General features: G+C 41.3%; 1 protein-coding gene across 1 annotated transcript in view; it reads left to right on the top strand.

The window, feature by feature from the left end:
• DNAJC11 (DnaJ heat shock protein family (Hsp40) member C11) overlaps positions 1–7,694 on the top strand; it is a 595,493-nt gene extending 587,799 nt beyond the window's left edge. Inside the window, exon 16 of the mRNA XM_085604469.1 lies at positions 6,469–7,694. Coding sequence (XP_085460595.1) covers positions 6,469–6,494 — 26 coding nt within the window. The 3' untranslated portion in view covers positions 6,495–7,694. The remainder of the gene's footprint in view (positions 1–6,468) is intronic.
• Positions 7,695–12,686: the final 4,992 nt, after the last annotated feature.

Here is a 12,686-nt window from a genome sequence, read left to right as displayed (position 1 = left end):
AGGGGAGGAGGTGAACAGCAACAGGCTGACCTGCATCTGGAGTGTAGGGGGGAGGAGTAGCCCCTGGAGGCTTGGGTTGCTGCCATAAAACAATGGCTCCATCTCCTGCTGAGTGATTACAGACCCAGACCCCCACTATCAAAGGCAGAAGGTGTCACTGGCAGGGAGACACCCAGAACTGGTTTGGACAGTGGTCAGTGCCCCCCTGAACACAAAGACTTCAAAGACATTTAGGGGTATAACTATGAGAGCTGAAACCCCTGGATTTTGGAATGGAACAGTTCAAGACTGTAAAGGATTGAACCTACTTCGTGGTCAAGAGGAACCTCTGCCGAGGAAGAAATAGCTGAATAGACTGAAGGAAAGGACTGACCCTTGCTGTGTGTTCTGGGGCTGGCCTGCAGTTTGCTGATTTAACCAAGGAGAAGCTAAAGAGACTTTGCTGTGTCCCCCTGCTTGAAAGGACGTTGCTATGCTGTGTCGTGAAGTAACTCACCCCCAAGGACCCGAGGTGAGCTGGCTCCCTGTTGTGGAAACTCAGTAACGCAAAAGTTTCCAGAAGTGTCTAAGCGACGCTGTGTGCGTGTGCTTTGTGCAGCCTGAGACCTTCGTAAGAATTGCCCTGTGATCGTGCGCACCCGGAGTCCAAGTGAGTCTCAGCGACGCTGTGTGCTTCGTGCAGCCTGAGACCTTCGTGAGGATTGCCCTGTGACCGTGCACACCCGAAGCTCAAGGGATTCTCAGCGACGCTGTGTGTGTGTGTGTGCCCTGTTGCAGCCTGAAATCTTCGTTATCACCATCGACTCGGACCGGCATCTCCAGGGGAGCTGTGCCGCCGGCCCGAGCCCGCCATTGCCAGAAGCAGGACATCGAACCAACCCCATCGGGAGAGGACCCGAGTCCCACTGCCCTGGAATCAACCAAGTCGCATCGGAGGCCCAAGTCGGGAGAGGAGGAGAGAGGGTCGCACCCCCCAGGTAATGTGGGTCACCGCCTGGGGCAGGGTGCAGGCTCAGAGAGAGATGCTCTCGGCCTCAACTGTTCTTGCAGCACAAGCCTCTGCTTAAGCTCGTATCGCAGCCCGTACTTGCCAAGGAGTGGCAGTACCGGGGCCGGAGTGTTGGGGGCATATGTTGGCGGAAGCTTACCGCGAGTCAGTACGAGAGGCAGAGAGACCGTCTAAAGCACCATGATCGGTGCCAAAGTGCCTTGCGCGTTGCATTGTTTCTGCATAACGAACTGCCCGATTGTCGCATTACGCACTTCATTAGTTTGCATAACAAACTGCCTGAATGTTGCATTACGCATTGCACTAGTTTGCATAACGAACTACCTGATTGTTGCATTAAGCATTGCATTATTTTGGCATTACGAACTGCTGGATTGTTGCATAACGAACTGCATTATTTTTACATTACAAAGTGCCTGATTCTTGCATTACGAACTGCATAGCATTGCATTAGGACTGCATTGGATCATCTAAAATTTCTCATTAATACCACTAGAACCTACAAGGGCTGGCTTGCCTAATAACCGGCCAGGAGGAATATTACAAGTATGCATATGTTGCATTCTTATCGTGTGGTCGTATCGTATATCTTTCCATATAAACATATACTTATTTTTCTATGAAACTCGTGTGGAGTCCTTTTGTGGTGTCATCATGGGGTCACTGTGAGCGTGGTTGCAAATACTTTACACATTTGCCTTGAAGATAAGCCTGGCTGCTTGTGCCAAGCTGCCAAGGGGGTGAGCAGGGGCTATCTGAGAAGGTGTCCTTCCTTTCCCTGACGCGGAAGCGAGGGTCCCTACTTGGCCTAAAGTACCTACCTCAGCCAACCAGGGAATCCCGGTTCTAACAATAAGGATATCGAAAGCCACTTCGGAATTCCATAACTTTATAAAGGAACTCTGCTTTCAGCCTCATTCCTCTATTTGGTATGGAAGTCCTCTATGACTTGCAATATCCCTATTATATATGGCAGGGGGGCTTAATGCCTTATTTATTACCACATTGTCTAGTGATATTAGACACCATTTGTAAAGTCTTTTGATGTATCAGGATAATAGTAAACATCAGTTAGACATTAACCAAAATTAGGCAAAAATAAAGTAAAACCAGCGATGAAGATACTGTATTTGTCATCATTTAGATATAAAAACCTTACATTGGTTGTTTTTATGTCAAAATACTAAATTCTAATCTAACTAGACTCTTATCCAGTCACATTAGTAATATTAAACCAGTGCAAGAAACACTAAAAGAGACACACACTTTTAAGAAGTAAAAACAGCTATGTCATATAGAGATCCATCATTCCTGCTCTTTTGCTTTCCATAAGAGGACCAGTATCACACTCCTGCTAGGTTCCAGCTTAGCATCCAGCAGAATGAAGATGCTGGCACAGGATATAGGCATCTGTATGTTTTTGGCTTCTGCCCAGCAACATCTAAGCACTCTCCCTCTGCTTCTAAAAGCATGAATTTGTATAGAGTTTGTACCATTCTTCTAATTATGGATGGAACACCCCCCTACTCCCAGATATTCTCATTGATTCAAATCCAGTTTTATTGATCTCATTTTAGATCCAAACTAATTATAAATTAAATTAAATCCCCCTATCAACTTACAAGTCTTAGAATGTTTCAGTTTGTCTTAGACCACTAGAGACATTTATATAATATAATCTAGTTCATACTAAGGGTTTAAACTGATGTTGCCACTGTTCTGGTGGCTTGCCATTAACTGATATACCTAGATTGCATTATTATTGAAATATATTCCAGACGTATAAGATTCGCTTCGTACCAAAAGATGCTTTCAGCTGTAGCACATGCTCTGAAAATATTTTTAGAGTCTTTTTTGCTTTGAAAACATTGGCAGAGGTCCCAGGGCTCTGGGCCTCTAAAGACCTTGGATGCCAGCCAAAGTATCAGGCAGTGCAGGGAGGATGGATGCTGTGTGGAGAATGCTCTGCACACAGCATCCACAGATTTTTAGAGCGTTTTCTGATTCACCTTTTCTAACATACCTTAATTACTCAACATATTAGATTAGTAGCAATATAACATGAATAGCACATGCCCTGCTTTGTAAAAACTCAAGGTGTTACATGGTAATACTACAAGTAGAATAGCTTTAGCTTATCAATAATAGCTGCACCATGCTATTATAATGCTAATTTCACTACAAGGTCTAGTGTTCAAGCTTGGAATTCTGACCCTCCTTGTCTTCTTTTATGTTTATAAGCATAAGATTTTCTTTTTGCAAACAATCCTAAAAGTTGTCTTGTTTGTTCTTCACAAATCTTGTACACTCTTCAACGGTTTGTACATAGAGCTTTCGTTTGTCAGCTTTTCTTGCTAGTTCATACAGAGGGAATCCTTTTGTGATCACTCCATTCGGCTGCATGCCCCTTCTAATCTCTAAGACAGGGGTCTCCAACGAGTAGCTCGGGAGCTACTGGTAGCTCGCCAGTACCTTCAAAGTAGCTCTCTGAGGTGAAGTCAAGCCTAGTATCAATTTCAGAGTAGGTGCCTATTAAAGAAGGCAGCACTGATCATCTCAAGACGCTAAGAGTGACAGCCAGCTAAACTTATCACAGTAACTCATACTAACACTCAAACACACACTTTGCCAGCTTATAGGACCTGCTACATGACAGTCTGTATCCAATCTCAATATAATTAAGCCACAAGGAGATTGACCATGTTACAGTCCCTCCTTTATCAGTCACAACATGTGTGTGAACAGTGCACCATCAAAGTATGGCAGCAGTAGCCTGAGCTGTAATCAGTGCTGACCCACCGAAGTGCGGGACTTCAGGAGTCAGAGTGAAAATGTGTCTGTTAGATGCATGATCAGCTCAAGACCTGAGGAGAACAGGGTATGATCCAGACCAGAGAAAATTAAGAGATTCATCAACCTTTGTGTGTGTCCATAATAAACACTATTGCTTCCTGAAACTATGCCTGGTGCCAAGAACCGCCAAATATGTATGCTAGCCCCATCATAAGAGTGTTATATTTGGCATAATTGTGTCCATTCTTGACATAATAATGCCAATGGCATAATTATGGTCATCCTTGACTATTTTACTATTTTTTGGTCTAGTTGTGGTTTGCTGGCAGCCATCATACACCTACTCTGAGCATGACTGGCCTATATGTACCTTATCCTGGCATATTAATGGTCATGACTGATATGTGGTCTTATCCCTGATCCTTCTGGTTTCCAGCCCTGGTACAACTGTGGCCCTAGTTTCATGGTGGGCATTACTGGCATAATCCTGGCATCCGTGGTGCTATGGTGAGCATCCATTATGATATAATGGGGTAACCCACAATTGTCCACGGACCTGGGTAATGATTGGTATAGGAAACAACGGTCCTAGACTTCTTTAAAGCTACAATTCAGTTACGAAAAACATTCATTAGTCAAAGAGCATCCGGTACATATAGAATTAGCATTGTATCATTAATGTACCACCATTTTCTTTACAATGCAAACAAGTATATCCTCAAAAGACACAGGCACAAAATATTGCTCCAATAGTGACTGTTTATTATTTAGTTACTTTTATAACAGATCACCATATTCAATTCTCCAAATTAAGGAAGAGGTTGCTCCAAGGGGAGTTTGAAAAAGGAAAGTGCTCGTGAAGTAGGACAGATATAAAGGAGGGGAATCCAAAAGGCAAATTTAATAACCAATCAATTACACATTTTGGTATCCTTAGTAAAACTGGTCGTGGTTCATAGTGGCACCAGTTTTACAGATAGGCCAGTCCCTTATGGATTTACAAATATTAATTTCATGATTTTCTGATGATGCACAGAGAACATTCATCTGTGAAAAGGCAGGCTGGGATGATATCAGGTACAGGCCCACTGGGGGAGAGTGTGGGCGTTTCGACCCTGGTTCAATGAGGGTAATTTATATCCTCTGCAGGCGGGTCTTCATCCTCGTTTCTCTCTATTGTAATAAAACTCCTCTGTGACTTGCAGTATCCTTACATTGTACAACATGGGCACTGTATCCCATAAATGAATCTGACAGTCAATACAGCACAATCTGCTGACTTAAGTGACCGGACTTAGAGATAATTGAGAGTGAAATGTCTATAAGATAGTCTCTTCTCTTAGTTCTGATCAAGTGCATTGATTACAATTTGGACCGCTTTTTCGCACTGCTGATGACGCTCTAATTTTTTCTTTGGTCTGGGCTTCCCTGTATTACACACTTGAACGTCAAAGCATTACAAAGCCAGTTAACTAATAGCTCTAAAATGAGAGTCGATTTTATTCCAGTCGAGGTCAGACTTGATGGAGAGATCTCTGCCTCCACTGTGGGGCACCTTGGTCTTTAACACTGCCCAGAGAGTTTAGCATCTTGCGTTTAGCATACTGAGAAAAAGAACTTGAAGTGGTAACATAAATGATTTGTAGTGAAAGAAAGGTTGAACATATACTGTGCATAGCATATGGCCTTAAGTGAGGTGTGTTTCAACACAAGAAGCCTGTGTAGACTTGTTAAGGTCAGGGTTGTGTGATTATCACCACAAAAGCTGAGACCCCGCGTGCTGTGCAGCTGCGTTAAATATACTGACCTTGGCATCGGATAAAGGGCTCAAAAGAAAGAAGGAACAAGCAGTCATGTAACAGCTGAAACTAGAGATGGTTATTTGAGATAATAAAATAGCTTTTTTATTGTTGTTTGAACAACTAGGATGTTTGCTCTCTGGAAATAAGTAGTGCTTTGCATTGATATTGGCACACAAGCACCACCATGACTGGGGAGTGTGGAATCAGTGACTTTGGGGTTTATCTTACATTTTGGATATTCCCTATACTGAAATACATCATGGAATCAAGAAATAATTATTAGTCTTGCCTCAAAGTGCCTCTCCCTCAGACTAGTGGCTTAAGTGCTTCAATACCAGCGTTTGGAAGAAGAAAGAAATTCCAAATATTTTTCAAATTTTGCGTATTTAGTTAAACTAATTAAATGACAATGTGGCATATCTCAGCGCATCATAAAGTAGAAGGCCTAAACAGATAAATGAAGCTATTGACTGTATTTACAACGAGTTAAAACTATCAGCTTGACACATATAGTCCAAAGAAAAAAAAGTGTACTAAAATGAGTATGCAGCTGAAACTTGTGCTATCGAGAAGAATAAAAGATAATTTCTAATTGTACATTGTGAATGGAAAATGTGAAAATAAGTAATTAAGAAGCTATTTATGAATTTGCATATGAAATGTGTATTGAGGAAATTCTTTTTCAGGCTAATTGTTTTCATGTTGTGCCATGATTCACTGTTGCGACCATGATTGCCTTACTGTCCTTTGAGCGGAGTTTACCCATGCATTGTTATACGCTTTTAATTGACAGATTGACAACTGCATTCTCTCATTAAGACCTATGATATATAAACGGGTTCTTTGCTCTTTTGTCTTCTTCAGCTCACAAGATTGACGCAGATTGTTAATATCCGCCAGAAGTTAATGCGGGGGTCATAGCCCGAACCAACGGAGGATGCAAATACTCTTCCCAAGATTTTCCATGTTTTAAGAGAAACTCAAGAAATCCAAAAGATGTTTTTATTTTTTATTATATAGAGTGTGGTCACAGACCAATTATGTTGACTGTATACAAATCCTGCTGCTACAGGTAGTAAATCTGGCAATACTGCACTGTACCGGTGTGTGGTGAGGGAAGGAAGTACACATTTTAGAACTGCTACATTTGCCTTTTTTTGGCAAACGTGTATTCTAATGTTAAACTAATTAGTATTTATACACCGCAGTTGTTCCTGTGGGTGTGTTTGCTGTGGGTGTTGAAGCCCACACTTCTTTGTAGTCTAGCCCAGTGCGCCTACAAACTTTAAGCCATGTTGGCATTTGGAAACTGAACAGAGGTGACTGCATGAACAGCTGCCCTTCTCAAGGTCTCTTGTGACTGCATCCACTGGAAACAAACACTGGACTGGAAAGGTTCCACTCTCAAGTGCAAATGTAAGCAGGTTCTGCGACATGTAGCTGAATGGATACTATTACAAGTTGGCCTCCACCCCATCATCATCAAAGGTCTTTGTGAAAACATTGTCAAATATGTCCAAAGGGCATGGCTCTTCACATAGATGGATCTTTCATGCCAAGCAAAATTAAATATTTTTACCCTATTTTTCACTGAATAGTTTTGCACATTTTTGAAGCTTGTGTTTGAATGGGAGAATGAACTTTACCCAACCGATTCGCTTCCCATCTGGATACCACAATACTAGGAACTTAAGTAGAAGTTATCAGCACCGTTTCTTTTAGATCTGTCTTAATATTTGCCGTTCTACTGTTCACAAAGTTGACAGCTTAGTGGATTTTGGCCCACGTGGTGAATTAATTGTTTTCTATATATACACGGATTGTAATTTAGAAGTTGTCCTCATCCTGGAATGTATGTTTCAAACGTCTTTTTTATGTATTCAGTTTCCATTGTACCCTAGGCGCCCTGAAAGAAGTAAATAGAGCCAACCCTAATATGGATATCAAGTAATTAGCCCAATGTGTTTCTGACTCAACTCTACCTATTGCCTTTCAGAAGCTGTCCACCTAAAATATCTGTTAACCAAATGCTAGCATGGTATGGATCAGTCTGCCTGGAAAAATAAAAATGTGAATTGCCTTCAAAGTGATCCACTGAGCCTGCATGATTTTATTGATTTGTTATATGTTGATAGTCTTGTAGATAACATGCGTCAATTCTGATCCTTATTGAACTAACGTGTTCAGCAGAACAATTCAGTATATAGTGATGGCCTACTCATGGTTTGTCCCATTCCCCCCAGCTGGCTTCAGCACAGGATTATTACTTTTCAATTGACTTTGAGAAATTGTTAACAAAGTGGACAGAGAAATCAGACACCTAGCAGCAATCTGACATTAAAAGTTGGACCCAGTCACCAAACCACTTTTTTACTCTGTAATACCCTATAAATCCTTTTAAAGTCCAGTTCTAGAAAATGCATTTGTCATAGCTATGCCTTTGATGTCCATTTCACAAACATTTATCACTAAATCATTGTAAGCAGGTTGTGCTATACTATCCAGTCCTGGTTTCCTGGACTAAACACATAAATAGCAAACTAGGAGCTAGATATACGAAGCCTTTTTGAGGTCGCAAACAGACCGATTCATAGAATTGGGACGTTTGCAAACACAAAAAGACATCCCAAATGCACGAAGCCCAAATTGCTATTCAGAAACCTGTTTCTGAATCGCAATTTGGGTTTGCGAATCAGTATTTGGAAGGGGGCGTATTTAGGGCATCCCTTCCAAATACCGATTCACATTAGTATGTACAAATGTTTTGCAACCAAAATGCTTTCTCAAAACATTCACACTTTACCGACAGCTCAAAGTTGGTGGTAACCCATTCACAAATGTGAAGGGGTCCCCAAAGGACCCCTTCCCATTTAAAAATGGTTGAACAAATATTTTTTAAGAGTTGGCAGTGGTCGAAAGGACAGCTGCCTAATCTAAAAAAATGTATCTTAAATGTATCATTTTTTCTTTTTAAACTTATCCCGTTTTCCTTTAAGGGAAACTGGCTGGCTGAGTTAAAAAGAAAAAAAATGCTTTCCTTAAACGCAATCACCAGTAGGCCGCCATCCGTGTGATGGCAGCGAATCGTAATATTGTTCGTACATCTAGCCCTTGAAACCTTAACAAGCAGTGTGGCTGTTTCTGAAAATCACCAACAAGTTTTGCACCCTGTTACCCTTGAGAGTGCTGGTAGAGATGCAGCCAAAGCCTACTGCTCAACTCCTCCAGCCTGGACTCCGATAGGAACTCAGTCAAACATTACATCAGTAACAACATTTTATCGCCATGGACAATTTAAACCATACTTTGCGTGAGTCATGGATGACCGAAAATTAGCAGTTCATGTGTAGAGAAAATGGTCTGTCCTAGAGACAACCAATATCTTTGAGGGATTACCGCACTCGTATGAACAGAAACAGCACATAGTCTAGGAGAGAAGAGCACTGATTGTGGCCAGGACGATAGCAGTAGACTTTGTGAGGTGAGACTGGTTGGCATTACTCTCGTAAGAATTAATCTTAAGAAAAACAAAGTATTGTATAATAACTATGATAGTTTTGACAGTCTGTTTCTGGGTTATCTCATAATCACAATTCTAAATATCACATAATGCGGTACTTAAGCAGGAAGCTGCCAGACCCGCAGAGAGGCATGGATATTCCAGTAGGATCTTATTTAGTGCTTCGCTGGAACTAGGCCAGATTCACAGCAATTGCCGTTAATAAAATTTAATTAAGTTGAATTTTAGGATCATTATTCATTGATGTTGTGTAGTTCCCTCCTTAAAATGTCCACACTTTGTTGCTAAACTGGTATCCCAACTCCTTGTAGCATACCACTGGGACAAATCCGAGCTAGTCTTATAAACTCATCATGTTCCATCCGAAGTAATATGATGTCTTCTAATTCTCTGCATCTTTATACAACTTGCCAGACATATTGCACAATCAATACAGTTTTTGGCTGCATTGGCTGTTTGAAGTTAGTACACACGCTTTCTTCAATTTCTGTTATTTCTTTAGTCGGTTGTATGACAGAAGAGCGCAGGGAAATACTCCCATGTTTTTACCATGAATTTTTTACTCTGCATTTTTGGGAATGCACATTCTTTTACAACGCATGCCTTTACCACGCATTGTGTGTGTGTGTGTGTGTATATATATATATATATATATATATATATATATATATATATATATACACACAGGCATTGCTGTTCTAATGATAATAAATTAAATTTCTCACCCGCATCCTGGGTCAGCGTTCGTTTGTTCCTGGTCTCCTTTGGATTTGAGGCGCACAGGAGCGCTTGAAACGAAAAACTCCGTAATATATATATATATATTATCTACTGGCGGTCGCCAGTAGATAGTTATAGTTAGGACCGAGTTTCCATAGGAAATCTCAAAATTCTATTTTGAATAACTTTGGCGCCGATTGACGAATCCTCGCGAAATTTTCAAAACTAATGGGGCGCTCCGCTCCTACCCTGAAAGTCTCGGGGTGATTCGTCAAGCGGGGGCCGAGAAAAAGGGGGGTCCCAAAACGCGTTTTCCCCATGCATTTTTCCATAGGGACTTTAGTCGCAGCTACAGCCCGAACGGCTGAACAGAATTACGTGAAATTTGGCAGAGAGGTAGCCATAAGGTCCATGAAGTGCCTTTTGCAGGTTTGGTGTAAATCTGCTCAGTATTTCCAGAGAAAATAGCATTTAAATCAATATATATATCTGTACGCGCGCAGCGTGCGCGCACATTGCCGTGCGCGCACATTGCCGTGCGCGAGCGCAATTCTGATTGGTTGTTAGATCTTAGTAAACATTCGAATCGGTCGAAACCAGGAAGTGTCGGCCGCCATTTTGTCTCTTGCACTCCGAGGGGGTGAAAAACAAATGTGGAGAACGTAAAAAGGGGACAGGGTGGACAGTTCCTGACCCCCTAGCCGTGGTCAGGGGGTCCCAGAAGAACCCCCAAGGGCAAAACATTTTTAAATTTTTTTTCCGATAAATCGCCGAGTGCGCGCACCTTGCGCGCACCACCCAAACTGAAAAAATTCTGCGAAGTTCGCGCAGCGTGCGCGCACTCCATGATTTTTTTTCCAAAAAAAAATTGTATTTGGCCCTTGGGGGCGAAGCGCTCCGTGGCCACCGCGCGTGCACGGCACTAACTGCGAAAAGTGTGCGCACCGCGAGCCCACTGTGTGCGCACGGTGCGCGAAGCGCACCGTGTGCGCACGGCACGAACTGCGTAAAGTGGGCGCACGGTGCGCGAAGCGCACCCAGCGCGCGCCGAGAAAAAGTTTTGTTTAAAAAAAATATATTAATAAATACATAACTTAGCATTTAAAAAACCGTACAAATTCACTGAAAAAACCATAGGTTTCACACACGTTATAGTTAGGAATTAGCATTTAAAAAACCTTGCAAATTCACTTCAAAAACCATAGGTTTCACACATGTTATAGTTAGCTGGGCATTTCCCTCATAAACAACCAATGAAATTCCCCGTTATAGTTAGTGCAGGCAACTATAACTCACGCGACCGCAATCCGCTGCTGATGACGTCAGATATTACATCACTGATGACATATGTGTCTTTCTGAAAAAAAAAAAAATGAAATATATGTATAGCTGAAGATGAATGGAAGAAGACATGGGTAAATAAGTGTCTAAATACAGTGATGTAATATCTGACGTCATCAGCAGCGGATTGCGGTCGCGTGAGTTATAGTTGCCTGCACTAACTATAACGGGGAATTTCATTGGTTTTTTACGAGGGAAATGCCCAGCTAACTATAACATGTGTGAAACCTATGGTTTTTTAAGTGAATATATATATATATATACACACACACATATATATACACAATGTATTTGTGGGGAGTGGACCCCCCGACTCCCCCAAACTTACCTTAAATGAGTGGCAAAGGCATACGTTGTAAAAGCATACGTTGTAAAAGCATATGTACTAAAAATGTTCGTGCTAAAAAATGCGTGGTAAAGGTACAACTTGGTAAAAACCACGTTGTAAAGTGTTTTTCCCCTTTAGCCAAGTGTTGCTCACAAAATGCACTCTTGAAAGATGAAACTTCCTCACTTGAGTACACTTATCATCGTAAACATTTGTGTTCAGTGACAAGATGCCCCAAGAAGGAACTTGCACGTTTCAAATATAGATTTCAAATATAGATGCTATGCTATTTTATTGTATCTTATTTGAACATTAAACTCAGACACAATACAGTTCAGCAATAAACAATCAGCACGTTTCTCCAATTAAACGATTTTTTAAAAATATGTTAAATACTCTTGATTCAAAATGCTGACTATATGCCGTCATGGCAGCAGATTAAGAATACATTTATTGGTTCTGGTTCACATCCGGCTGACTATTGAATTTAGCCCTCTTTTATTTCGAGGACACAGCCACATTGCATACTTTTGTGTCCGATAAAAAATTAGTAAATACAAGTGCAGCGCCAGCGACTATGGGTCAAATTATTGCCAAAAACAATGCTTATTGCTGCCAGGGTAGCGGGATAAATTAGCTCATGTACATGAGTGTGGTCGTTTTGTGCAGGGGTAGACCGAGAAGGGAATAACTGTTCTTACTTTGATATTATGGTCTCGGATAGCATTATTCAACTTGAACAGTTTGTTGCTGGTCATGGCAGGACCACAAGTCTTGCAGGTTGCGTGGCATTATTCCAAATAGGATGATAGTGTACATAGTAATTAAAAAGCATAATGTCCACTGTAGTCGATGTTCTGGAAGAAGCAAAGTGGTATTGTAAGCAAATACATTACATTCTTACAAACAGTGAAGGCTTATTGGTAATATACTTTTGAGAATGTTTATACATACCTTATCATTATGATGTGCAGGGTGTCTATAGTGTCACTATAGATTTACCTGAAACAATTAACTTAGTCATTCAGGACTTTGAGCGCATGCTTGGAAATAAATCAGTACAGAAAATAAATATATTGCATTGTAAGACTGGTCAAGCTGGTGTGCATGAGTTGCAGAGCACGTAAGTGGCACGTTACTTGTGAAATGTAGACACACTGGCCTCGGCCTAAT

This window comes from Triturus cristatus, chromosome 1_2 (assembly GCF_964204655.1).
Source record: "Triturus cristatus chromosome 1_2, aTriCri1.1, whole genome shotgun sequence".
NCBI lineage: Eukaryota > Metazoa > Chordata > Amphibia > Caudata > Salamandridae > Triturus > Triturus cristatus.
The sequence above is the reverse complement of the archived record's forward strand: the minus strand, read 5'-3'. Positions and strand labels throughout refer to the sequence as shown.